This window comes from Crocodylus porosus, unplaced genomic scaffold (genome assembly GCF_001723895.1).
Source record: "Crocodylus porosus isolate Cpor-Errol unplaced genomic scaffold, CroPor_comp1, whole genome shotgun sequence".
Classification (NCBI taxonomy): domain Eukaryota; kingdom Metazoa; phylum Chordata; order Crocodylia; family Crocodylidae; genus Crocodylus; species Crocodylus porosus.
In genome coordinates this window covers 9,544,581-9,570,337 of record NW_017728921.1, presented here as the reverse complement: position 1 = coordinate 9,570,337, position 25,757 = coordinate 9,544,581, and the positions used below count along the sequence as shown (strand labels likewise).

Below are 25,757 nucleotides of genomic sequence, written 5' to 3'. Positions count from 1 at the left end.
AAAAAAAAAAAAAAAAAAAAAAGGGTGGAAGAATGAAGGAAATTTATTGCTCCATCAGATGTGCCCCAATGGGCGGTGTGGCCTTGGCACTGACCGACTGAGTGAAACAAATCTGAGGTAGCTTTAGTCTACCTCATTTAGATACCAAGAGTATCTATTTTAGTGGAATATTTAGCTATAGAGGAATATTTTAGATTTCACTACTTGCGGAAGCCAGGGCTGCACAAACCAGCCTGGTACTCCAGGTATTTATTCAGCCATTCTGGTTTCACTTCTGCTGAGACACAGAGTACCTAGATTAAATCTTACTTAAATATAACTATGTAGGACAGACCCTCAGCCCAGCTTTGTTGCTTGAGGTGAACAGCTCTGTGGTGCAAAGTCCCTTCCCAGGGCAAACAGGCACCACAGAGGCTAACTCGTCACGTGCTAATAAAGCTTGTGCTTACTCTATCTTACTAGCTTGCCTGTTTTCCAGGCAGACTTCAGATATTCGGAGGCTTTAACTTGATTGTTTATCAATTTTAAACTGCAGTGAAGAAGAAAATTAAATACAGAGTTCTTTGGCAAGATAATAAAACTTATGCAGATAAAATGTAGTGCAGTCATCTGGATAACAAGAACAGTTAATGCAATGAATGTAAAATGGTCTTCAGCCTACAGCACCGTGTTTCTCCTTACTTTACATTAACAGGATTTTAAAAAGATAGGTTGGGGTGGAAAGCGGCATGAGGCTCGTGTTACTATGAAGCAAATATCATGTTCTAAGAAAAACGCATTCAAGAAATGCTAAAAGGATTAGAAACAAACATGGTCAGCTGAAGGGAATCAGAAGACTTGATCTGGATTGAAAAGCTGCCATGGGCTATATATTCCAAAATAAATTAAATGAGTTTTCTTAATCCTTGGTCAATCTGTAACAATTTTCAACTAGCTATGAGATTCAGATAGCACTCAAGGACAGTTCATTCTAGCAACACAACAGGAAAGGTGCTAATGCTGTCCTAGTGCTGTGTATTACCCATGTAAGAAATAGAAGTCACGTTTTTATATGGTGCGTAACTTTTCTCAGTTGCACGTTACAAAGATGCTCACTGATTCCACCTCCCACATTCAGATTTATGTAGTAAGCTGTACTTTTGAGTATGCAGCAGCAAACACAGACCACCATAGTAAGCTCTGCTGTTGGCCAATCGATGGTATTTGCAACGTGCACTTTCAGAGCATGCCACACAAGACAGCATATACAGAATGATGTATGGGCCCACATGGCAACAGAGATTTCGGATACCATACCCTCAAAGTTTAGAGAAGGTGTGATCTGGATTTGAACTTCACAGCTTGGAGCCATCCATATAAATGGACTTAAACTGTCACTCGAAATCCCTCTATACTAAGCAAGCTGAGATATACATTTCAGGTAAAAATGTATATCTTAAGCCTTTTCTAATGCGACTCTGGACTCTCGCCAATTAAGCAGGGACAAGCACTCAGCTGGTATCTTAAACAAAGCTTACCTTCAGGTTAGGTACAGATATTTGGGGAGATTGTGGGGAGGCTAAACTGCATTAAAAATGGCCACGTGAGCTAACTTAGTTCACCCAGATGCAGACCTTACACTTAGATCCCTACTTAGGTCGATCCAAGTGCAAATTATGCAGAAGTTCCAGGTAGGATGGATCACTCAAAAAATGGCTGACCGGATCCAAGTTACCTGTACCTTGGAGGTAGTCTAACTTAGATTGGGGGCAGCAAGATGTATCTGATTGAACTTTAGTAGTACAATTCCCAGCACAGCTCCAGGGCTGGGAAAGCCCAGCCACTGGCCCCAGCCCCAGGGCTGCACTTTTCCTTCCTCCCCTCCAGCACTGGTCTATTTTTAGCTCCCTAGCCCCTCCCCCATAAACCCCACTCGCCGCCCTGATCCCCCCTAACTCCCCATGGACTCTGCTAGTCCCACCTGATCCTGCTACACCATCCTGGGCCCCACCAACTCCTCCACAGACCCTGCTAACTCCCTCAAGCCCTCCACCGGACTCCGCAATTTCCCCAATCACTCCAACCCCCTGGCGGACCCCACTAATTTCCCCAATCCCTCCCTGTGGACCCCACTAGCCTTCCCAATTCACCTAAACTCCCTTGTGGACCCGGCTACCCCCAGATCCCTCCAAGATCCCCCACTAGCTCCCCCACCCTGACTTCCTTTAGATTGGGTGGCCATTTTTAAGGTGATCAGACCTCCCTCTAACCTCCCCATATGTCTGTATGTACCCCTACAGTTAAAAATCTAGTAAACCTATTTCTCTTTGGGCATTTGTTTCCAGTCCCAGCCCTTGCAAAGGTGTCTGAAAATGAATACCCCACCTAGGGAGGGAAAAAGCCATGCAAATGTTTGGCACCTCGAGGTTCAGTTTGAGGCAGTGATTTTTCCAAATCGGTCCCTCAGTCTCGAGAACTAAGAGTGTATCTATACTGCAGGCTCCAGTGCCATGCAGAGACCTCCAAGCCAGCCGAGGTGCCAGAATCAGTCCAGTCACAACAGCATGGGTTAATTTACCGTACTTCTCAATAAAATTAGAAACCTACACTGAGCTCAGGGCTGCCATGGCTAGCCCATTTCAGGTATCCAACCTGGCTCATTCATAGCTAGTTCAGATGTCTCAATGTTGTAGTTTCTACTACAGACATATCCAAAGTTACAATCTATGTAAGGTAACCAAGCACAAGGGACCCAGTCCCTTTAGGCAAAACTCCTGTTGAAGCCAAATGGGGTTTGATCTTTCATAGGCCTAAAATTAAGAGGTAGCTATATACTGCTAACAAAGGAATGTGGTACTTTGAAACAACCTTCATGTCACTGTCTAGTTCCCATACTTCTTATATTTCTGGGGTGCTGACAAAATTTAAAATTGAAAAAAAGTTATAATATTTCAATCCACTTCCTTGGACTTTCTTCTATGTGGAGAGAAAAAAGAATAGAAGTAGTAAGGAAGCTTTTCTATGGAAAACCTATGGCCAGTTATTAACTCTACGACATTTATTCTAACTGTTCAGTGTTACGTACAAAACTCAGAGAAGCATCAAGCACAAATAAAGAACATTTCTTTGAAACGCATGGGCAAATCTATGTATTGGTTTGATGCAGGAAAGACGAGTCTCCATTTTGTTTGGCACGGAGTTAAATCTGACTTCCTATTCCCCTCCCCATCCATATCTCTTGGCTTGTCTAGGGATACTGGAACTAGCTCAGTTAAACAGCAACAAATAAGCAGGCTTTAAATGGATGGACTCTAACCGTCCAAAACCAAATATCCCAGTTCTAAGAAAAAAACATCTAAGGGACTAGAAAATGATCTGCAATGCAGGAAACATGTTAAGTTCAAAATCCCACAGTAGTAACTTCCCACACAACAAATTAGATCATCAATGTCCTAACAAACAGGTGCAGGGAAAAGGTATTTTAAAAGTTTGATATATTAATCTATATCCATTATGGTGAATCACCAAGGCAACAAAGTGTTTTCCCAAACAATCTCAAAGTAGTGTTAAAGGTAGGTATCACCATCTTCCTAACATTGATCTTTTTTGAATTACTGACAACTGCAGGTTTCTAAGTAAGTGTAGCACCTTGAAACTGAAGATAATGAAAGCCTGGGACTAAAGGCTCCAGTTGACTCAGGGCATTGGGTAGTCTGATTATTTGATCACCGTTGAACTCCTTTCACCAAAGTAATTTTTTCTGAAACACCAGAGTATCCGCTAGGATATTAGTCATAAGTAGTCAAGAGCTTCTTTGTCAGGTCTTGCCTTAAGTTCCAGCTTTGTATTCATACAGATCCTGTCAAATGCTACTCACACTTGTAGTCCAATATGCTTATATAATAAGGACTGTTTGCCTGGGTTTGTAAAATCAGGCTCATATCATTATGCCAGAAACTGTAAGTATGCAAAGGCTGGATTTATTTACAGTTAAGATAAAACTGAAAGATAAAGAAAGAGGTATCTTACTTTGACTATATGAAATCAACCAGCGCTGCCTTCAATCACTGACATTCATTTGGGCCGCTGTTTATGAGCAACTGAGCCACACAAGTAAAACTGGCCACTTGGGTCAGACATCTAGAAAGTCACATCGAAGACATACAGGTTTCCCTTGCTTTGTGCTGTACATGCGTTCCTGGAAAATGATGCTTAACTCAAATTCGCATAAAGGGACCCCGCTTTCCAATATAAGAAATATGTTCCAAGACCTCGACTGTACTGACCCCCAGACCCATTTCTACCACTCTTACAAGACAATTTTGGTACTCGCCAACAGGAGACGGTACACACAAGCACAGGGTGGTGGTGACTGTTACCATAATGGGGATGGCAACTACAGAAACACGTGTTGCAGACAACGAGCGAGGAGCACAGATCCACACAGGAGACTATATTTTGATGCACATCACTCCCAGAATGCACTGCACAAAGCAGCTGGCCACAGGCTTCCACCACACCAATTGTGTAAGAGTGAATTTACCTCTCACATAATGAATTTTGGTATAAAAAGGGTCATTGCATTAGAGTGAATTCGCACATACAGAAGCCACATAAAACGAGGGAAACCTGTATATTAATGTCTCAGGGCAACAAGATAACAAGCGAACCTCTTTTGACAACTGCATTAGTGCAAACACTAACTTGCTGTCTCCCTACAGCTGAATGCTGATTAGCTGGAATATTGTTGCAATATTTTTCAACCTTTCTAATGCTCTACTGTTATGACAGCAATCTGTCCTCCTTGTTAACAGATGGATAACGCAGCTCCCGCATGGAAGTCTGTCAAATGGATGTCACCAACGAAAGCCTCAGTCAAGTGAGAAAAGCGCAGATGTTTGTGGAGGAAAAGACTGGGTGTGGTTCTTTTGCCTAACAGTGCCATCAGGGACAAAGTTTTCACATCTCCTGTACAAGCTGAGCCACAATTCAGCTCTTGACTTAGCCATTCACTTCACCCTTATTTCACAGCCAAGTGTCTTTTCCGAGACCTGAGAGGGCTTTGTTAATATGTGTAAATTCATCCCAGAGCACATATTTCCCCACCACAATACTTTTATCGTGTTCATAACCCAGCAACCCAAATCAAAGCTCTGTGTGCATTAGAACATGAGCCAAAAGATTCGTTAAGACGTTGCTGCGGAAGGCAGTTTTGACAGGGCTGATCTTTAAATACGCATTTCCAACCCTGTGCAAAGCCAGAATACTAGCAATAACAAGAGCTGCAAACTGATATACCCAGGTGTCCTCAGCATTCCTGACCCTTTCATGTCCCCATGGGCCTACTATGAAAGTGACATACAGGAACATAATAGGGGTGTGCGAAGCAGGCCCTATTCGATTTGGATTCGGATTCGGCCCGAATCAGGGACAGTGATTTGATTCATTGATACGGATCACTCTCCCTGATTCAATTCAGCTGAATTCAAATCTGAAGATTCAATGCTGTTTTGGAGAATCAGCAACTCGGCCGTAGACACAGCTTCACATTTTTTTTTTACATACCTCAAGGTACCAGCATGGCTTGTGAATGCTGTGATGCTGGGGCACATGGAACATCCCACAGGAGCATGGGGGGGGCCCGCCACGTGTTCGGGGGGGGCCAACCCAGCAGTGCTTCTGGTCCACTTCTGAGTCCACTGGGGAGTGCGCTGGGGGGGCCCCCTAGGCCCAGCAGACACCAGTCACCAAGCTGCAGGGGGCATGGGACAGCCCCCACGTGCTTTCTTGCAAACTCAGAAGTAGACCAGAAGTGTTTCTAGTCCACTGCTGGGTCTTCTGCCGTGCATGCTGGGGACCACCCCCAAGCTCCGGTGGGACACCCCATGCACCCCAGCATCACAGCATTCATGAGCTGCACTGGTACCTAGAGGTATGTAGAAAAAACATTCAAACCTGAGTCTATGTCCAAATTGCCAAATCTTTCCAAATCTCTCTGAATCGATCCAGAGGGTTCCAATTCGATTTGGAGAGATTAAAGGGTCCTCTGATTCAATTCGGATTTGGAGATTCGGCCACTGAATCAGGCCAAATTTCCACTGAATTGAATCAGGGACCAAAGGTTCACACAGCCCTAGAACATAAATACTGAAAAAAGAAAAAAAAAGTCCATTATAAACAGCACCATACATGATCAATTTTTTTCTGCTGCCTGTCTCATCCAGTTTCTTAGCTATATCCATGGAAACACGACTGTCTCATACTATGTCTGAAAGATCAGCATTAGTACGGAAAACCCTTCTATCTCTGTCCCTGGGTAGAACCTTCTCCGCTTGGCTGCCTAGTGCATTTAGTGTCCCACGTCTATTTTGACTGCAGGCTCCTAGGGCAGGACAGTGGGCCTGATCTCGCAAAACTGTGTTCATGATACCACTAAAACCACTTTTTAGTGGTTTTAGTGTGTCAGGTTGGGTTCAGGTCGGCATTTATTGCATCAGGCTGCCACAGTTTAAGTCAAATCGTTGTCCTGATTATTACAATAATATTGCAATATATCAGGTCATATTGCAGTAGATGGAGGGACAGGGCAAAATTGAACACGAGTACTACTCATGTGAATTCTCTTTACTACCAAGTAAACTTGGCAGGACTGGAATACCTTGGTTTACATAGTTACCGAGTCTACATGGGAAACATGTATCCGCAACCAAAATGTGCTGATCAGAGGTGCCAGCTTCCTGAATCAGAAGTCATGTAGCGACCCTTAATTAGCACTGCTGAGTCCGGGTGCTGCACAAAATGACTGTACCGCTTCTGGCTTAAGGAGCAGCCTGTCTGGAGTGGCACCACACATTTAAGGATGACACTCGGGAGCATGGAAAATTGACCATACCTACACAATCTTAGTTTCTCACACAACACTATGCAGACCATGCTTACTTAAGAAAAACGTTTGCATTGTGAGTAGTGACAAGCTTGCATCATTGAGCATACAAATCATAGACTAACATATTTTCACCTGACAGTTAATGATAAATTGTATAGAAAGATAGTTCGCGATGTTAGTCTGAAGATAGGCAGAAGGTAGGACAGGGTGTCACGGCATAGACTAACTCTTTCAGAGAGGCAAGAGCTTTCATAGGCAAGAGTCTGCTTCCTCATGGTATCTGAAGCAGACTCTCACCTACAAAAGCTCACACTACTCGAAATGAGTTACCCTATAAAGTCCCACCCTGCCCTGCTTTCTGAATAATTTGTATATGAAATAACTTAATCAAAATTACTATAAGCAAAGTTACCTATGAATGAGATTCCAATTCTAAGTATTTATATTAATTCATATTTCTATTGCATTTCCAAACAAGAGCCAGGTGACACTTGACCATTTTCATTTCCATAGACTTGTGAAAAGACTATTTTATGTCAGTCCATTTGGATTTGCATTATCTGAGCCTTGGGCTGAGGTTTGTTTTGAGATTTTTGAACTTAAGTTTCCTCTTGAAATTTCAACTCCAAATCATGAATTGCCCCAAGGTTCTCAGCATTGCCTCCAGTTTCCCTGAACAGAGTTGTGATTTTACAAATACAATCCAAACCACTTGAGTTTTTCTTACGATACCTGGTTTCTCTGCAAATATTTCACACAACTCTTCTGAAAGCTCTACAGAATGGCTTCGAAATGACTGTATCAACTACCAGCTGTAAGATACATGAGGAATGCCACTGGCGTGCAAACTGGCCATTCCCTAAAGAAGACAACCCATTTTAAACAGATTAGCCTACGGACACATTCCATAAGTCTTTAAGTAAAATTAATTAACAGAAAGTTGACGTGAAGCTAGGTGGTAGAATGCACAGCTGTCATTAGTCAATACTGTCCTTTTAATTTGCATTAACCTTGCAGTCTCCAGAAGGCAGGGAAAAAAATCTTACTAGCCCCAGGTTAGATTTAAAATCAACCAGGTTAACATCTGCTGGGATGCTAGGATTCAGCAGCATCAAAATTTGGCACCACATTTTGGCAGTTTGATGGAATAGCAACGTAAGGTTAATTTCAAGGTGAAGATGGCTGATCATAATTAATAAAAACAAAAAGGATAATAGCAATGAATAATCATTAGATGTGAACATCAAGCATGCATGAAGACTGAAGCTTTGGTCAGTCACTTAATACACTGTTCCATTCAACCAGACTTGCTTCTCTGATCTCTTATCCTCAGCATCCTTATTTCATCTACAAATTCAGACTCGGACCAAATTCAATCTGAATTTATACAACTGGGTGAATTAAGTTAAGATCATGTGGAGGGCAGTTCTGTTTTTTACTAGTTTTACAGTGGCAGTAGCTGCCTGAATCCATACCGCCAGGCACGGATTATGGAGAAGGGGAGCAAAGGCTCCAAAATATGACTCCCCTTCAAAAGATTCCAGCCATTTGTGCATTCTTCGAGGGATTTCTATTGGTCTCTTTGGGTGAGTTTCCTACTTCTGCTGTCACCCCAAACAACAGCAAAAACTAGCCAGTGAGGAACGTTTAGCAGCCACTGGCAGCGACACTAGATCAGAGGTGAAAGGGGATCGTAGCTTGTGCACTCAATTAGCAATCATGTAAACAGGAATAAATGTTAACTGCCCCTGCAACAAATAAAAGTGTTTGTATACCCCAAGGACTTTCATTAGTTGAAGTGTTACTGGGCGCTTCTACACGTGCCCCCAACTGCACAGTTGTTACTGCACGGTCATTTAGTATACTTTAGCCAGGGCTAAATGACTGTGCTGTAACTGCCATTTCTGCACAATCCCAGTGGCGCCCAGATCATTTCCGACCCTACATAGTAGCTTATTGCTCTTGTGTCATTGCTATTGTGCAGTAGCGTGGGTGTCACGGTTCGTGCCTGCCAATGCTACTTTGCCATAGTGACAAGCTACATTGCCAAAACTCATCGCTACAGCGACATAGCGTCTAGTGTGCCAACTTATTAGTTGCCATGTCCAATTAACACCAGCTACTTGGTCTAGGATGTTCTCCAAGGTGACTGACAGTGCTGTAAGTGAACGTGATATTCCTAATCTTTTGCAAAGAAGCAATGGTGCCCCCTCCCCCCCAAAGGTAACTAATTAAGCTACAGTTTGCTTCTCTCTGTTTGAAAGAGATCATGTAACCTTTGGATGTGTATCCAAAGTCCCTTTGAAGAAAATTGGCTAGAACAAGATTATAAAAAATGGAAAGGAAAAAGATGAGCAGAATAAAAAGGTCATGCTAAAAAAAAAATGTAAAGCAGGTTGCAGTTGAAACACATGTAAATGAATGGCATTCTGCTATCGAGATCTGCAGCGTGCAATCGGTATTAAATAGTCCAATTATGTCTCCAGTAGGTGTGTATTATTATTATAACTGGTTTTGATTCAGCTTCCAAATGATTCCATGGGGAAAAGATAATGCATGTTTTTAAATATTTTTAAAATTATCCATAATTACTCAGATAGTCTCTTCTTTGATACCTTTTCACAGTCATCCTTTTGTCTCTGTGAATCAGTTTCTTTTTTTTTCTTTACTTGTGGAGCTTTGTCAAGTGTCATTCACACATCTCTAGAACAATGACAGTAAGATATCTTTTGTGTTGTGCAAAGAGTTTTGAATAAAATATTCACCATGCAGGCAAGTCATAGTTTGGATCCTGTATTTGAAGTTGTGAATTGCTGTCTGTGGGATTCCAGTATCCTAGGATCAAAAACAATACTGTGCAATTCAAAAAAATTTATATAGCAAATACATGCTATACAAATTATATGGCCAGGACTCGTACATGCAGTATCACTACAGGTTTTAAGAAGATTCATGTGAAATTGTTGCTGAACACGTACCCCATCCAATTCCATAGTAATATAAATGCTTGCTCTCTTCTGACCCAAACACTTTGATCACCATGCTGTAAAGATGAAATCCTTCCACCAGCATCCAAGCAAAAGCACTCAGGAAGAAGAAATGAAGTAGAATGGCCAAGATTTTACATGGCACCTAAAATATGAAGGAAACAAGAAAAAAGTCAAGCATCTTGATGACTTTTTCCCAGCCTTGTTTTTCTAGGTTTTATCACTAAACAAAAATTCACTGGAGTAAACAAAAAAAATGCAAGAAAAAATAGCAAAACCAAGAGTATAACTTTTTGAGCTAGCTTCAAAATGACAAGCCCTCTTAAAGGTTCCTAATAACCCCCCGCCTCCCCGAAATGCCAGGTTGTACTACCCAAGCCAATAAACTGTTGCTTTGTGCATTCCAGGTGCATCCAACATGGCAGTAAAGTCGATGAGGATTTTAGGATGTTCTAGAGGGGATGGTGCATGAGGTCAGTAGCAGACATTAAGAGGCATGGAAATGAAGGATTTTTCTGGCTTGTGATGAGAGAAGGAATTATAGGGTTCAAGCAGTATTTCCACTGAAGGTTTGGTGAGAGCCACTGGAAGAGCTGACTTTCAGGGGAAATCTGGACTCCCTCGAGTGAAATGTAATATTTATCTTAGTCTCTAACTCCGGTTACTCCTTCGTCTGCTGTTCTTCACAGTAAACATAGGACAACATTTGGATTCAAACATATTGTATTTCAGATGGGTCTATCCCAATTTCACTTAACACCTACAATTAATGAAGTGTCTTGGGAGATTTTAAATGTTGTCACAGTTGGGTTATAATAAAGCAGAATTTGGCCATGAGCCATATCTGCCTTATGGCAGTAATCTGGTTTAGTTTGGCTTATACAGTTATCTTCCCAGTTTGCCATAGCCTTCATTTCCCAATATACAAAACTGTATTTGCCAGGAACACAACCAGTAGTAAAGGCAGAAGATTGGGAGCCCCACCCCTACCAGAGTTTTTAAGACTACTTAAATCCTCTTTAACACTACTTAAGTCCTCATCCATAGCTCGGTGAGTGGTAGAAATTCTGGAAATAGGGAAAACACAGACTTTTGTTATACCACTCAAGAAGTAAGACAGTCTACCCTGGATAAGCAGGAATAGTAAATTCAGTTTCAAGAAGTTGTTCTGATGGGAAATAAAAGCAACTGCAACAACAGGAGAAATGGCAATACTAAGAGAGAGTATTTGAAGTGGAGACACTCTTCTCAGATCATATTTATAGCTAAACTCATGGGCTTCAGACAGAATACAGGAAATGCAAGGATGTGCTTTTAATTACCAGATTTTCTTTACAGGCCGTCATAACTTCTCTCGCCAACTGTTCCCCAAAGAGATCATTATAATTTTCTACTAACCCGTTATGAAAAAAAACAAAGCCAAATCCAACATTATTCTCCACTTGCACACAGAACACTGTCCTTTTGCCACCAGTTTGCTTTTTCAAGGATGACTTATCACAAGGCAGATGCGATTGCCAACGATCTTACTGCAAGGCACCCTTGGTTAGTATGCTTTAAGGTATATTTTAAGACCCCTTTTTGGACAGAATCCCAGACATATCTGAATACTGCATCTTCCTGGCATGCTGATGAACACGGCAGTGCTTCGCAATCACAACATTAATCAAAAGGCTTCTTAGATACCTATTGACTTTCAGGAGGCTTCTTCTTGTTTACTTAACACTTAAATGAAAAGACAAAAAAGCAGTTTTTATTTTCCTTTTCGATGCCCTTCCATCACCTGGGCAAAGCACACAGTAAGACTCCAATTGCCCAGATACCTCTCTGCTGAAATATTGTTGCCAAGAGGAACCAATGTGCTGCCTCCGCTCCTTCAAATGTTAATTAGCAGTTCTCTTTGTTACATTTGCTTAGCTGCCATGTGATGGCATTTCATCCTTTCTGTGGGTGTTTCGGGACTTGTTACTGTAATCAGAGTTTGGATTTAGTTGATGTAGGCAAGATCAGGAACTGTCCTCCTATTCTTGCACTGCTTCCAAATCAGCGTACAAATTAATTTTAATAATGATACAGTGGGTGTTTTGAACTGTGTTGGTGATGTTTAATTGCAATTGCCTGTTTATTGACAAAACGCCCGGGTTACTGTAAAAATATCCTGGTTAAGTTCTTCGTCATAAACAAAACTGTATTTGCCAGGAACACAACTAGTAGTAAAGGCAGAAGGTTAGGGCCAAAGTATAAAACGCTTTGGTAAAGTATAAAATACTGGTAGGGCCAAAGTATAAAATGGAGCATATTCTAACACCCTGTTGTTTTCACAGGAAAGCCGCCCCAAAAGAAAAGCATGCAACAGAAAACTGACCTACAAGACAGGCTGATCTATCAAATAAGAACTGTCTGACTTGCCAGTCAGAACGCAATTCATAAGCCAGGCAAGAAAAAAAAACCCCATTACAACATCAGTAAGTTCATCCTAGGAATGTAGTACATCCTCAGGTATCTGAACCCTGGGTTTTCCAAACAGCAACATTTTTTTTCACCAACTTGTAACTGCTGGTATTGTGTTACAAACGGTTCTCTCTTTTTCTTTATTTAATATGGAACCACATCTCTGCTCTGAAGTTTGATACAGCACTGTGACTTGTAACTGCAGTATTGTATACTCTTCTCTCTTAAGCCTATGATGCGGTACAGTGTCCTCTCTAAAACTACGATCCCTTAACATTCACTCCTACACATATCTAAGTGTCTTTTTAATAAAAGAAGGCAAGTCATCTTTTTGAAGAAGTGGCAAAACGCACGGCAGCTGTTCACAGTACTAGTATTATGTTACAGTTATGGATATGACTATATTATTGTTGTCATTATATTGTGTTTTCTTAAAGCAAGAACACCGGTATTTTGTATCAGAGTTCGAAAACACACAGGTCTGTGTTACTGCAGCGTATAGCATAGCCTGCTCTGGTTGAATGATCTGACATACTTTCCTCACCACTGCCAGACCTGTGATTGACTGCTGGGTTGGCTGGTATAAACAGAAATCCAGTCCAACCAGGGAGGAAGGTTCAAAGTGCTCTGGTTGTTAAGAAGAGTAAGGCAGTCTAGCTATTGCATCAATAAAGGCATTGTGTGGCTGGGGGGAAAGAGATGCCAGAAACAGCGAATGGCTGAACAAAGCCAAACCAATATAGAAGCGAAAGAGCTTCTGATGGATGCGATGCAGAGATGCAATATGACCAGTCATCTGCTACATAAAATACTACACAGTGGGCACGTCTACATGAGACACTAACTGCACAGTAGCCAAATAATACTACACAGTAGTACATTACAGCACAAACAGTGCTAATGCACTACTACACAATATTATTAGGCTACTACTGAGCACTAGCATCACTAAAAAGGTGTTTACCAGCACTACCGCACAATAACTCCAGTTACTGTGCATTTATTTAGTACTTGATTATACAAGTACTAAAGAAATGTGCAGTAACCATTGCACAGTAGTGTCCCGTGTAGATGTGCCCAGTATCTAGAAAAGGAAAGTATTTCTTCTATGTTTCATTTCCACAGGCCCAGCAGCTCAGTGCCCAGATATCAGCACTCCTCAGAGGTGGATGTTCACTTGGGCAAACTTTTTAAAATGCAGTTTATGATAATGCTTGCAACCCAAGAAGCAGTTTTGGCCAGGCATAAAGAAATCTATGAAACTGTCTGCTCATCATAACTCCACACACTGCTGCACTAATCCTTTGGCCCTGAGTTAGGTAAGACACCCACTGGATTATAGCAGAAACAAAAGTAATATAGTTTTGTTCCTCTTATGGTTTCTTTTTCTGTCCATGGGTTAATATTATTCTGAGGGAAGGAGTGAGAACAGTTCAAGCTGTAGAGCTACAAAGGATTAGCTGCATATTGAGTTACGGCAGTAAAGTATAATGCTATACACAACATGTAGGTCACTGTAGTTTTCACTGTACAGCTCGAGTCTAACTACGCTTGCTTTTTCCTTGCAAAATATACACAGCTTTGGATGTCGCTTTGTCGGCTGTATCCAGATGTGCCAGCATGTGTGGTTTGTGGTGCCACAAGCCTCTTTGTAACACCACAAACTGCATGCCCAGAACATTAAAATGGAGGGGGTCTGCAATTCTAATAGCAAAAAATTAGTGCACATAAGAGGAGCACGCACCAGCAAATGCAGAGGCTTGGTCCTTCCTGGAGATGCTCTGGCCAGCAGCCACTCCTTTAGTTGTCCCCTGGCTCCTCCAGCATGCCGAGAGCCAGGAGGAACAAAGAAAAGGCCGTCTCCCCGAAGCGCGGCAATTTGCCCCAAGCGAAAGTACACATGCAGGGGTGTGCACTGCAGCAAAAACTAGCAGCACAACTTTACGCCGCTACTATTTTTGCTGCTGCATGAGGATGCGCCCATTATGAAAACTTTAAGGCTTAACATTTTTAATCCCACGTTGATACATGAGATTCTCTTAAAGGACACCTGTGTTCTCTTATGCGTGACAAGATCCGAAACACAGCACAGTGAGTTTGATTGAGCAAACAAATTCATCTCGTAGTGACAGGACTTGGGAAGTTACTGGGCTGTCATTTGGCTGGCAAAGATGCTTGATAGGCCTGTCAGCACCAGCAGAAAACATTCTATATGCAGAAGCTGCTATCACTTGGGAAAAAATATCTTGAGTTTAGGATTAATTTAGTAGCAAAAGCAGTAGGAACATGTTATTCCGGTTTATCTGGTATTAAGGGTAAGATTTTAAAAAAAATCTTGCCTTACGTTTACTACAAAGATCTCAATACTGTTAAGGGAAAGAATTGCTCTATTTTATAAGTGTACATCCACTGAATACATTTTTGCCTACCCTCCAAATGGAAAATTACTGTAGTAGACAGTGTGAAAGGGCAGGTAATGTAACAGATCTGCTCGGGTGGCCCAAATACTGGGCGTTCATGCTGCTATATTTGCTATCAAAGATTAAATACCCAGACCCCAGGTGATAGAGGAGGAAGAGGAGATACTCTAAGGGCAGCACCATCCACGAGCATGGTAGTTTCAGGAATGGCACTGCTGCATCAGGACTGTCTGTTCAGATAACATCACTCCCAGGGCACTGCTATACTTTACTTGGCTACACTGAACAAACTCAGAGCGTAAAATTAATAGACTATATTCTTCTGAACCAAGCAGGCTTATCTCTAACAGAAACAGAAGCAGTAGCGAATCACAGCATCTAAAATAAACACTTTCTTTTCCCACGGTATCATCCAGCCTATGCAATTAAAACAGCAATTACAGAAAATCAGTGGTAAAAGTAGAGCAGTAAGAGTAAGAGCAGAATATGTAGTAAGAAGGTAAGAATAATGAAAGGATGAACTACAAGATCAAGGCTCACAAGCCATCTAACTGAACACTAACTACAAATAATAATGTTGTTAATATGTCTTGAGTGCTTTTCATATGTAGGTCTTAAAGACATATACCATATTGTGTCCCTACAATTATTGCTAATCTATGTCATGAAGATGAGACACAAATTAAGTGACATGTTCATAAATGACATCTCAAACAATTGCCAGGATACAGGCTTGGCTCTTACGCTACATATAGCACACATTTCTTATGTCTTACTACAGATTGTACTTTCAAAAGGAGTAAACTGCATAACTCCTACAGAGGCCGTGGCCATTTTATGCTAAGATTCAGCCTTCTGCAGAAGAGACCAACACACTGTGTTTTCTTGGGGTAACTAAATAATTTTATATTTTGCTGCTTTCACTGTAAAATAAAGTTCAGCTAATGACCAGAAATGGTTGTGGTGGGGGGGAGGTGTCTGATCACAGAAAAACATAATTAAGTGCTAATTTCTTGGCTCACTTGCTTACCCCTACCTCACTCATATATCTGGGAATTGAATAAAGATCAGTAAATAAATGAAAATGCCATTAGAGGGTAAGCAATGGCTACTTTCCAGCCCTGACTTGCTGCCAGAATGAAAAATTAGGCTCAAAGAGGGAGAAATGAAATAAATGTTGAAAAAAAAATTGTAAGAGTTGGAAAGGAAGGAAGGAATTATCCTGAGATTGACTTGGAGCAGTTTGCTACTTTAACGTGCATCTAGTGCTCTGACTAAATAGAGGAGCTGGAAATACCTGCAGCTAAAAATAAAGTGGAAAATGAAAATAGATTTGAGTACAAATGTTGAAGGCTAAAAGGCTGATTTTTCTATTGCCACTGGCACCCGAAGGTTTCAATTCTCTGTTGCTTACACATTGCCTACAGTGTAGAGTGGGCGTAAAATGCTTCCTTTCTGATTTGGTAGCTCTTCTTATCCCCTTTACACTGGTGTAGATGATGGGACAAAGTGGAAAGCAACAGACTATTGCCCTCTCTGGATGCAGACTTCTCCCCAGTGTAAGGAGCTCACAACTGCGGTATGCCCAAGCAGAGCTGCACCAGTTGAAGTTAACATCAGACGTTAAAAACAATTTAGATAAACCAGCTGAAGAGTTTGAGATAACAGACTACTTTTTCCAGGCAGACTTATTTCAGTTCAATTTAAGTCTATTTCATAAAATGTTCTAGTTCAATAGAAATATGCCACGATTAAATGGAAATTAGTATCTACACAGATGCTTAGATCATTTTTACAATGCTGTTTTTTGTTTACGTAATTTTTATCCATGCACGTCGTATGGCCAAGACCACAATCCCACACCAGGTGGATGGCACTCGGTTAGGATTTTGGTGGAGCTGGATTTACCCAACACCCAATACACAGAAAGACCTTGAACTGGAAAGGCAACTGTTAATTCTCAACATTTTTTAGAGGCTGGCAGGGAGCTGGCAATTTGAAAGTGCTAAAGGATTTTTGTTCAAAAAGCCTATTTCAGTTGAAATTGCAAGAGAGACCATGACAATGGCATCCTTTTCTTCTTGATGCTGTGCTGTGCCGTATACACATTTTATTTCTCTCAAGCCTATATCCTGTCAGTGGAGTTTTAACATTATAACTGATCTATTGAAGATTATTTTAGTGTGTAGCTTTCCTTACTTTCTATTTCAGATGTTGTGTTTGGGGCTCTTTTCTGTTTTCTCCATTTTATTTTCCATCAACCCCTTCTCTATCATTTCCTTCCATGCACCTTATCTAGTTCCAGGCCTGCTTGTTTTTAGCTGAAAGAAAAGTCTGGGAGTGAAATGCTAACTTCTCTTTTGTGATTTTGGCCAACCTTGGCTCCTGTGCCGTGCACCTCAAGGGCTGATGTGTTGGTAGGGGAGACGAGTGCCACGGCCCCTATTTCGCTGAAAATCAGAATAGTTTAATGCTGTGGTTCTCAGACATGAGAGAGACAATGCTGTAGTGGCAAATGTGGTGAGAAAGGAATGACGCTGCCATGGGCTGCAGGCAAGGAAAGCATAGCCCACAGACTCTAGCTGGTAGGACGGCAGAAGTTAAGAAACCTTCCATTTTATTCCTGGTTGTGCCAGTGATTCACTAGGGGACAATATTTGAGTGTTTTACCTTCTTTGGGCCTCAGTTTACCCTTCAGTAAGATAAGAGTAAAGTAGTCCAGCTTTACAAAGTGCCTTTAAATTCACGGTTGAAAGTGGTGATAGAGATGATAGATATTTCTTATTGTTGTTGCTGTTATTGTTATTAATGTTATTATTATTTATCAGACATTTTTGTTTATTAAGCTACCTACATTTTGTGTTGACAGAATTAAAAGGCACGAGACCCTCTCCCTTACTTGTACTAAAAACTGAAAGAGTGACGGATGAGTAGCAACTGCCGATGGCTTGTCAGAAGCAATATGGTAAAACAGCTGATCTCCAAAGCAGCCAAATTGTATCCTATTGAAAGAGTGAAGTGCAGTGTAAAATTATTTCAAGATAAGGTTCTGTTTCTTCCTGAGGCAGATGGCAATTTATATCATAGGATCTGACTTTAATTTTCAATAGCATTTTTTTTTAAACAAACAAAAATACAAAACATAATTTCCCCATAATTTGTGGGAACATATTTCATGTTTTTCCATCACCAGGATGCTAAGGCTATTGACATATTATTAGGTACATCTAGGACTGCAGGCTCTGCAAATTGGTATATATCCACAGTTGTTCAATTCAGTTCATAAACTAAGAGTTTTCCCAGACTCCTCACTGGCACTTGAAGGTGTGTGTGTCTACATTGCAATCACTGTGATTGCAGCGTAGCAAAGAGTAGGGTGACTAGACTGTGGAATAGGCTGCCTCCAGAGGTGGTACAGTCGCCCTCCCTGGAAATCTTCAAAGGAGACTGGACGGTCACCTTGCTGGGGTCACCTGACTCCCAGTCGTCTTTCCTGCCTCGTGCAGGGGGCAGGACCGGATGATCCCCCAAGGTCCCTTCCAGCCTCGCAATCTATGAGTGCTAGTAGCAGTCTAGCCACAGCACCACAATGCTCAACACATGCTAGATTGCCTTTTTTCAATGTTAGATCCAATAAGTATTGAATGATGGTTTCCTAAGTAACTTCTCCTAGAGTGAAATCCTGAACTGCAAAGAGGTGTTCTGACTCTCTAAATGATGCATGGGGTGAGTTAGGCACCAAAGAAAAGGATCCACAGAAACCAACTGAGCATGTCCCTGTGTAATTGTTTAGAAAAGAGAGAGCCAGAGACAGGCCATGGGTCCTTTTGGGATCCTGAGTAATGAAACTTCTCTGGGCTTAGGCTCTTAGATGGTGGCATCCAAAAGTAATATTTTACACTGTTTCTGGTTATCCCAGGAAATCTGTCCTGTTTTGTAGTAATCAATGACTCAACGTCTAGTTGGCAGCGAGAATCAAGTGGAGTGCCCCAGGGGTCAGTCCTGGGGCTGATTTTGTTCAATCTCTTCATCACCAATCTGGTAGATGGCATTGAGTGCACCCTCAGCAAGTCTGCAGATGACACCAAGCTGGGGAGAGTAGTAGATATACTGGAAGGTAGGGCTAGGATTCAGAGTGACCTAGACAAATTGGAGGACTGGGCCAAAAGGAATCTCATCAGGTTCAACAAGGACAAGTGCAAAGTCCTGCCCTTAGGACAGGAGCATGCCTATGCACCGGTGCAGGCTGGGGGCTGGCTGGCTGGGCAGCAGCTCTGCAGAAAAAGACTTGGGAGTTACAGTGAACAATAAGCTGAATATGTGCCAGCAGTGTACCGGTGTTGCCAGGAAGGCTAATGGCATCCTGGCCTGCATTGGTAGCTGTGTTGTCAGTAGGTCAGTGGAAGTGATTATTCCCCTCTCTTCAGCACTGGTGAGGCCACATCTGGAGTCCTGTGTCCAGTTTTGGGCCTCCCACTATAGAAAGGATGTGGACAAATTGGAGAGAGTCCAGCGGAGGGCAACAAAAATGATGGGCTGGGGGACATGACTTATGAGGAATGACTGAGGGAACTGAGCTTATTTAGTCTAAGGAAGAGGAGACTGAGAGGGTACTTAAGAGCAACCGTCGACTACCTGAAGAGGGTTCAAAAGAAGATGGAGCTGGACTGTTCCCACTGGTGGCAGATGTCAGAACCAGGAGCAATGGTCTCAAGTTGCAGCAAGGGAAGTTTAGGTTGGATATTAGGAAATTCTCACTAGGAGGGTAGTAAAACACTGGAACAGGTTACCCAGAGAGGTGGTGGAAGCTCCATCCTTGGGGTTTTTCAAAACCCACAAAGCTTTGGCTGGGATGATCTAGTTGGGGATGGTCCTGCTTTGAGCAGGATGTTGGACTAGATATGACCTCCTGAGATTCCTTCCAACCCTTCCTTTCTATGATTCTATAATACTTTGCTGTGCCCACAATTTCCTTGGGAAGAGAATGAAAGAAAAAAATGATAATAGATATTAGTCATATCAATAACGCACAACTGAAAAGTACCCAATTACTTTGGTGATAAGACTAGTATGAAAACATAGAATGGCACCGAACAGAAATTGTTTCTTCTTATATTTGTCCATTATAACAATAAAAATAGTTTGGGTACATACTATTGTGATATAGGAACTGGATTTTTTTGGTTTAGACAAGTGCTAAAAATGAGAGAGAGACTTCAAGGAAAGCATCTGTGGGCTTGGCATGAAGCATTCACTCCCACAGAGGTACCTTGCCAAAAACCCAATACTTTTTAACTAATACTTACTGTCCCGGGGTTGAATTGAAAGCTGATGAGAAGCAGGATCTGAGCCACTAAGATGGCAAAGGACAGGTTGGCATGGATGTGGTAGCGCTGGTTACGGATGGTGCTCACAGACCTGGGTAAAGAAGAAAAGGTTCACAGGTAAAATAGTATTCCACAGAGCAAAAGTACATTTGATTTATCTGCAAGTTTGTTTGCTTTTTTATTATTATGAGCTTTGGGTTCTTTCATCTTCCAGGAGTAGGCAATACATCATCAGGTTCAACAGTATGCTGACATGACAATGGATTCACCAAAAGCATTGATTTGCACATGAAATAGTTGTATTAATGACTGGTGGAAGAGTATTAATAAAGGTCTGAACTTTCAAGGCTCCCAGAACTACAGTGGGAGTAGAAGTAGATTAGCACCTTGTAGGATCCAGCCCCATGCCTCAGCACTTTTGCTGGTATTTAGCACAATAATTTTATGCAGGAATAGATGAAGAACAGTATATACCTACATGCCTGGGGAATGCTCACTTTAAGGAGGGCCTGACCTTGATTACAAAACCTGAACATTGATTACAAAACAAATTAAATGAACCCCTTCCCACTGGCTTTAAAACAGCAGGCTGGAAATCTTACAAGAACAGGCTTTCTTAGGAGTTTTCAATCACTTGATTGTGTTCCCAGTTAGAACCAAGAGGGAAAGAAGACACACATACACACACTCATCTGAACATGTCAGAAAATCAGCATAATTTGATTCTAAGAGAAGAATGTTTAGGAACAAAAAGCTTTCTTATTTAATAAATCTGTTTCTAAGGGCATGCGTAGATGAAATAGCGGCCCTAAACTGAAGTGGTGGGTTTTTAAAAACACCGCTTCAATTTAGGGCAGATTAAACCCCGTGTTGTGCACACACCAGACTTACCTGCCTCTCCGTCAGCAGGTACAAAGGGCAAGCTGCCAGTGGGTGGAGTGGTCCCTGGGGGTGGGGGGGACATGCTGGTGCTTTCCTCCAAGGCAGTGGTACCCCTCCCCTCCCCCCGGAGCAGTTTTAGTTTTCTGCACCCCAAGTCATTTAAGGCACATTACACTGCTGAATTTCCTACAGTGGCTGGAATGACTGTGTGATACACTGCCAAGGCGTACAAACACTGACACCATTAAAGCGGTGCAAAAGCACTTTGAAGTGTCGTGCACACACACCCCTTGTTTCATCTGCACATGGCTTCAGCTCCTACCTGTTAGTTCTAACTGTTTAATGGTAAATGGATGGGTGTTTGGTATCAAGGACAGTAGCGTATTCTACACCCAAACCAGACTCTACCTATGCCTGAAGAAGGGTGTTTGTGCCCGAAAGCCTGTAAAGAACAATTTTTCCAACTATTTAGTTGGTCTAATAAAAGATACCACATTTACCCAAACAGCCTTGTCTGCCTGTACCCCAAAATGAACATTTCCACCCTTCTACGTATAACTGTTTTGAATGACACATCGCTCTTAGGCATGGTAACGCAGTGTGGCAGGGAACTAGGTGTGCCTGCCACTTTAAGGCCCTGGAGCTGGCAGCCTCCAGGTGCCTAATGAGGGCAGCCATGTTAGGCTCAGGGCTGCCTGTATAAACAAAGCAGTTTGGCTGCTGGAGAGGTGGTAACAACATTGTCTGGCCTGAGGGCTGTTGAGTTTCATCTGGAGGTAAGGGAGGAGCTGTAGGGGATGGCAAGGAGGCTCCTGGTCCTGGGTACAACCAGAAGCTGCATCCTGCTGGGAGTGGGTGGCCTGGTGGGGCTCCTAGTGGTGTAGGACCCCCAGGAAATGCCAGCCCAGTTACCACCCTGGTGAAAGGCGGGTTGGGATGCCTTAACCCCTAGTCCTCACCTTTGGGTGGGTTGCGTACACTGGAGGTAGTTGTGGGGGTGCAAGCCCCAAGGAGGAGAGTTGGAGGCCAGGTGTGGCCAAGGCTGCCTGAGCCCTGCGGGGGTTCGAGACCCCAAGGAGGAGAGTTGGGGCCGGGCATGGCTATGGCCACCTGAGCCCACCTGTGGAGGGAAGCCCTGAGCTCCCAGTGTGAGGGGGGCCCAGCCAGAGAGAGAGCCAAGTCCTGACCCCAGTAAGTCCTCCAATGTGGGGAGGCAGAGTTTGGGTTGAGTATAACACCAGTAGTAGCACCACAACCTGCTGCCCGGGGGGGAGTGAGAGTCCCCTGTGAGACCCTGGGGCACCAGTCATGGTGTGAGGTACCCCAGCTCCCCACATCTGTAGAGGAGGACCCAGAGAGGAGGACCCTGGGAAAAGAGTATGGGTCATACAGCGAGGCCTGCCAGAGCTTCCTCTGACTGGCCCAGGTGGGGGCCAGGGTCTGAAGGGCAAGGAGGCCCACTGATGCCCAAGAGCCGGGGTCCTGGGGTCCTGACTGGCCTGGAGGTGGGCTGGGGCTAGCGTGAGCCGAAGGTCCCATTGAGGGGACCACACCCGAAGGGGAACTGGTGGCAGGAAGATGTATGGCCCAGTATGACCTCGGCAGAGCCTGCCTGAAGGGAAGAACCCCGGTGGGGTCCTACAGTAGGATTCTGGGCCCCATCATGGGGAGCTGGCGTGTATGAGAATACTGATGTCATCTGCGAGGCTTGGGCTGCGGTGTAGGGGAGGAATGGAGCCACAGACAGTGGGGCAGAAAATGGGCGGACTCCTGCTTATTACCAACTAATTAATCAGTTAAGATCAAGGTGTGGTGGGCGGTTTGCCCAAGAACAGGTGGGTGGGCCACGTGGAGATTGGCCCCAGTAGGCTTCCTATTACACACAGACTAAAAGAAAAATACTTTGGTTGAGTTTTTTATCAGTGTTTTAACACCCAATTAGAATGTCAGAAGTAAAAGAAAAGAGTCTGTATCCTAGAAGCAATTCGGAGACGAGCAGTGTAGCACAGTGGCAATCTCTCTCTAGTAATGAACTGCATCTAGACAAACTGAAGCATCACCTACCCAGGAGGCAACCAGGGCAACACATGTAGATGCTGATTATTTGTTTCCAGTGTGTACAGTAGCTAAGAACTTCACTGACCTCATTGTCATTTAACACTGTATTGAAACATTTCTTCTCAGCTTCCTAATGGAGCCCTACCCTACAATGAAAACTTAATCAAATTCTTTTAACTTGGCATGGTATAGCTTTAAATTGCTATATGCAATCTATGCACTGAGCCAAAGAGTTGGGTCTGTGCTCTTTTTAACTCCTGTCATATCTCCTCTTCCCATAGGGGCACAATAACCCAAGTGTTCTCACCAGCATTGTACAAAGTTATCACCAAGCTCCATCCCTTTTCAAATACATGAACAGCCATTGTTTTGAGCTCACAATCAGAAGCAGAGCAGATCAATTCCACCCTGACCACTCCCCACATCACACACATAGAAAGTGTTGCAATGTGTTGTACGCTGAACTCGGGCATAACCTGTGAAGACTTTCCAGAGACCTAGAAGTAATTGCCACAAGATTCGAACAAATTGAATAAATGTTTTAAACTAAATTAGTCTTTTTAAGCATGGCCATAAGCATAAATGCTCTAGTTTCTAATGTGGGCTCCTCAACATGATGTACAGAAGTCATACTTGGGTTGTCAAATCATCACCTTAACAGCTGGAACCCAGTGACAGCTAGGGGTAAAGGTACTGGACTGGGCTTGGGAGACAAGGATTCATTCTCGCTCTGCCACTGATGTACTGGGTGACCTTGGGCAAAGCACTTTAAATCTTTGCACCTGTTTGCCCTCTCATCTTTTGTCATATCTATTAAAACCATACACTTTCTGCAAGCTTATTCAGAAATGTGTTGTGCAGCCTAGCACAATGGGGCCTTGATCTCGGTTCCACTACTGCAATACAAGTAATAATGAAAAATGCACTTAAATGCCAAGTGCATTCCCTGACAAATGTTCTCTTGATGGTACAACCCCCTAAAGCATCCCCATGTTTCTAACAGACTGAAGGCATGCAAAGGGATGTAGCATAGACCCTGGCATTAATTTCACTTTCTCTGCACCATTTATTTGTCCTAATAGAGTAGCCCATTTGAAAACTAGGCTGGCAGAGAGAAACTAAAGCCTTGAAAACAAATGTGGGATTGTGGACTGTATCCAGTCCCTATAAAAAATCTAAGATAAATTTAATAGAAATTAGAGACAGGATAGGCCTACACAGGGTCATCTAATCCAGTCCTATCTACCACTTCAGGATTATAGATTATTGTGCTTTTCTTTTTCAGTGTCCATTCTAAAATACTATTATCCTAAGGCAACAAAACTTGAGATAAGGAGTAAAGTAGACTCTTCATACTGCTAACAGGCAATATAGATTAGAAATAGATATATAGATATAGAAATAAAATTTGGGGGGGATTTTTGAAATGGATAACTATCAGTTTAATCTATTTTCATTATTCACACACACCTCCTGTGCTAATATCAATTCCAACAGTTAAAACCAAATTAACTATCGACTCTTTTACCTACTGATATCTAACTACCTAGGCCTTATTTTTGCAAATCTGTAATAACTCCAGCATGGTCAATGATACAAGTCCAGAATGAGTGAGTGGAGATGCAAGCCCAGTACTTCCATGTTTATATAAACCCAGATCTTTATAATGCTGCACTGTGCTAGTATTTACATATGGGTGGGTTTCTATAAATATGGAAATACAACATTTTATCTCTTAACTCCCCAAACTGTATTATGAATCCAGTCCTGGAAGCCTCCGAACCTATCTACATTCTCACCGTGGTAACCAAATTGGCTGAGATTATGTGGGCCCTTCCTGAGTGCATCTTATTTTCATTTGCATTACCTTGTTTTTGGTCTCTAAACTGCAGTATGTTGCCCACTGTGCATTGCTTCTTGTCTAAAAAGTCAAGGATCGCATCACACAACTCAGAAATTACTTCGACTGGTGCCTGCACCATGCTGTACTCCAGTTCAGTCATTTCTCAGGAAGATTTATTCCACTTTAATTTTACATGCTAGTTGCTGGCAGCCCCTTAAAATATTAAAGGAAAATGTAGTGCAGGGAAATCCAGGTAGGAAAAGAATAGCTAGGCACTATTACCCCGTGTTTTGTCATAACCCCATGCATTTTTCCTTGGGAAAATTAGTGAAGTAGTAAACCGGTAACAAGTAACAAAGTATTCTTAACAGATCAAAAGCAGAAACCACTTTAACAAAAAGTACTTTCCGGTCTAGTGTGAAATTCCACCCTGTGCAGAAGAGGCAAGAGCTGTGCAGCATATCAGTCCCACTTTAACCCTCAGGGTGAAACCCTGGCCCCAGTGAAGTCGGTGGCAAAACTCCCATTGACTCTGGTGGTCCAGGATTTCAGCTTGAGAGAGTAAACAGGATTCAAAGGGTGCTGCTGTGGATGCTTTCTCTGTCCTTTCCCCAGGTGCCATTCTTACAACCCCTTTCCAACCTTACAACCCTACAAAAGCAGGCGAAAGATTGCCTGTATGTCCTGTTGCTCCTTTGCCTATACTATTGTTTCTGATTAATATAAAGGTATATGGGAGAATCCAATCTTTTAGCTCCTTGCTCAGGCTAAACTCCCTGACCTCAGGATGGGGCTCACCCTCTCTGCAGATTTCAAAACTGCAGCACAACAGGGATCGAAAAAAATCCCCAAAGTATATTGCAAAGGAAATCACTTGCTATTTAAAGACCTTCTAATTTGGGGAAATTTAATTTAGGAACAGCC

At 42.5% G+C, this 25,757-nt stretch overlaps 1 protein-coding gene across 2 annotated transcripts in view; it reads right to left on the bottom strand.

Annotated features, from left to right (window-relative positions):
* ADGRD1 (adhesion G protein-coupled receptor D1) overlaps window positions 1-25,757 on the bottom strand; it is a 237,448-nt gene that overhangs the window by 58,994 nt on the left and 152,697 nt on the right. For both annotated transcript variants that reach the window (XM_019538967.1, XM_019538968.1), the window contains 2 exons: window positions 20,030-20,141; window positions 9,844-9,997 (listed from right to left, as the gene is read on the bottom strand). In XM_019538967.1, the coding sequence (XP_019394512.1) occupies window positions 9,844-9,997; window positions 20,030-20,141 (266 nt within the window). The remainder of the gene's footprint in view (window positions 1-9,843; window positions 9,998-20,029; window positions 20,142-25,757) is intronic.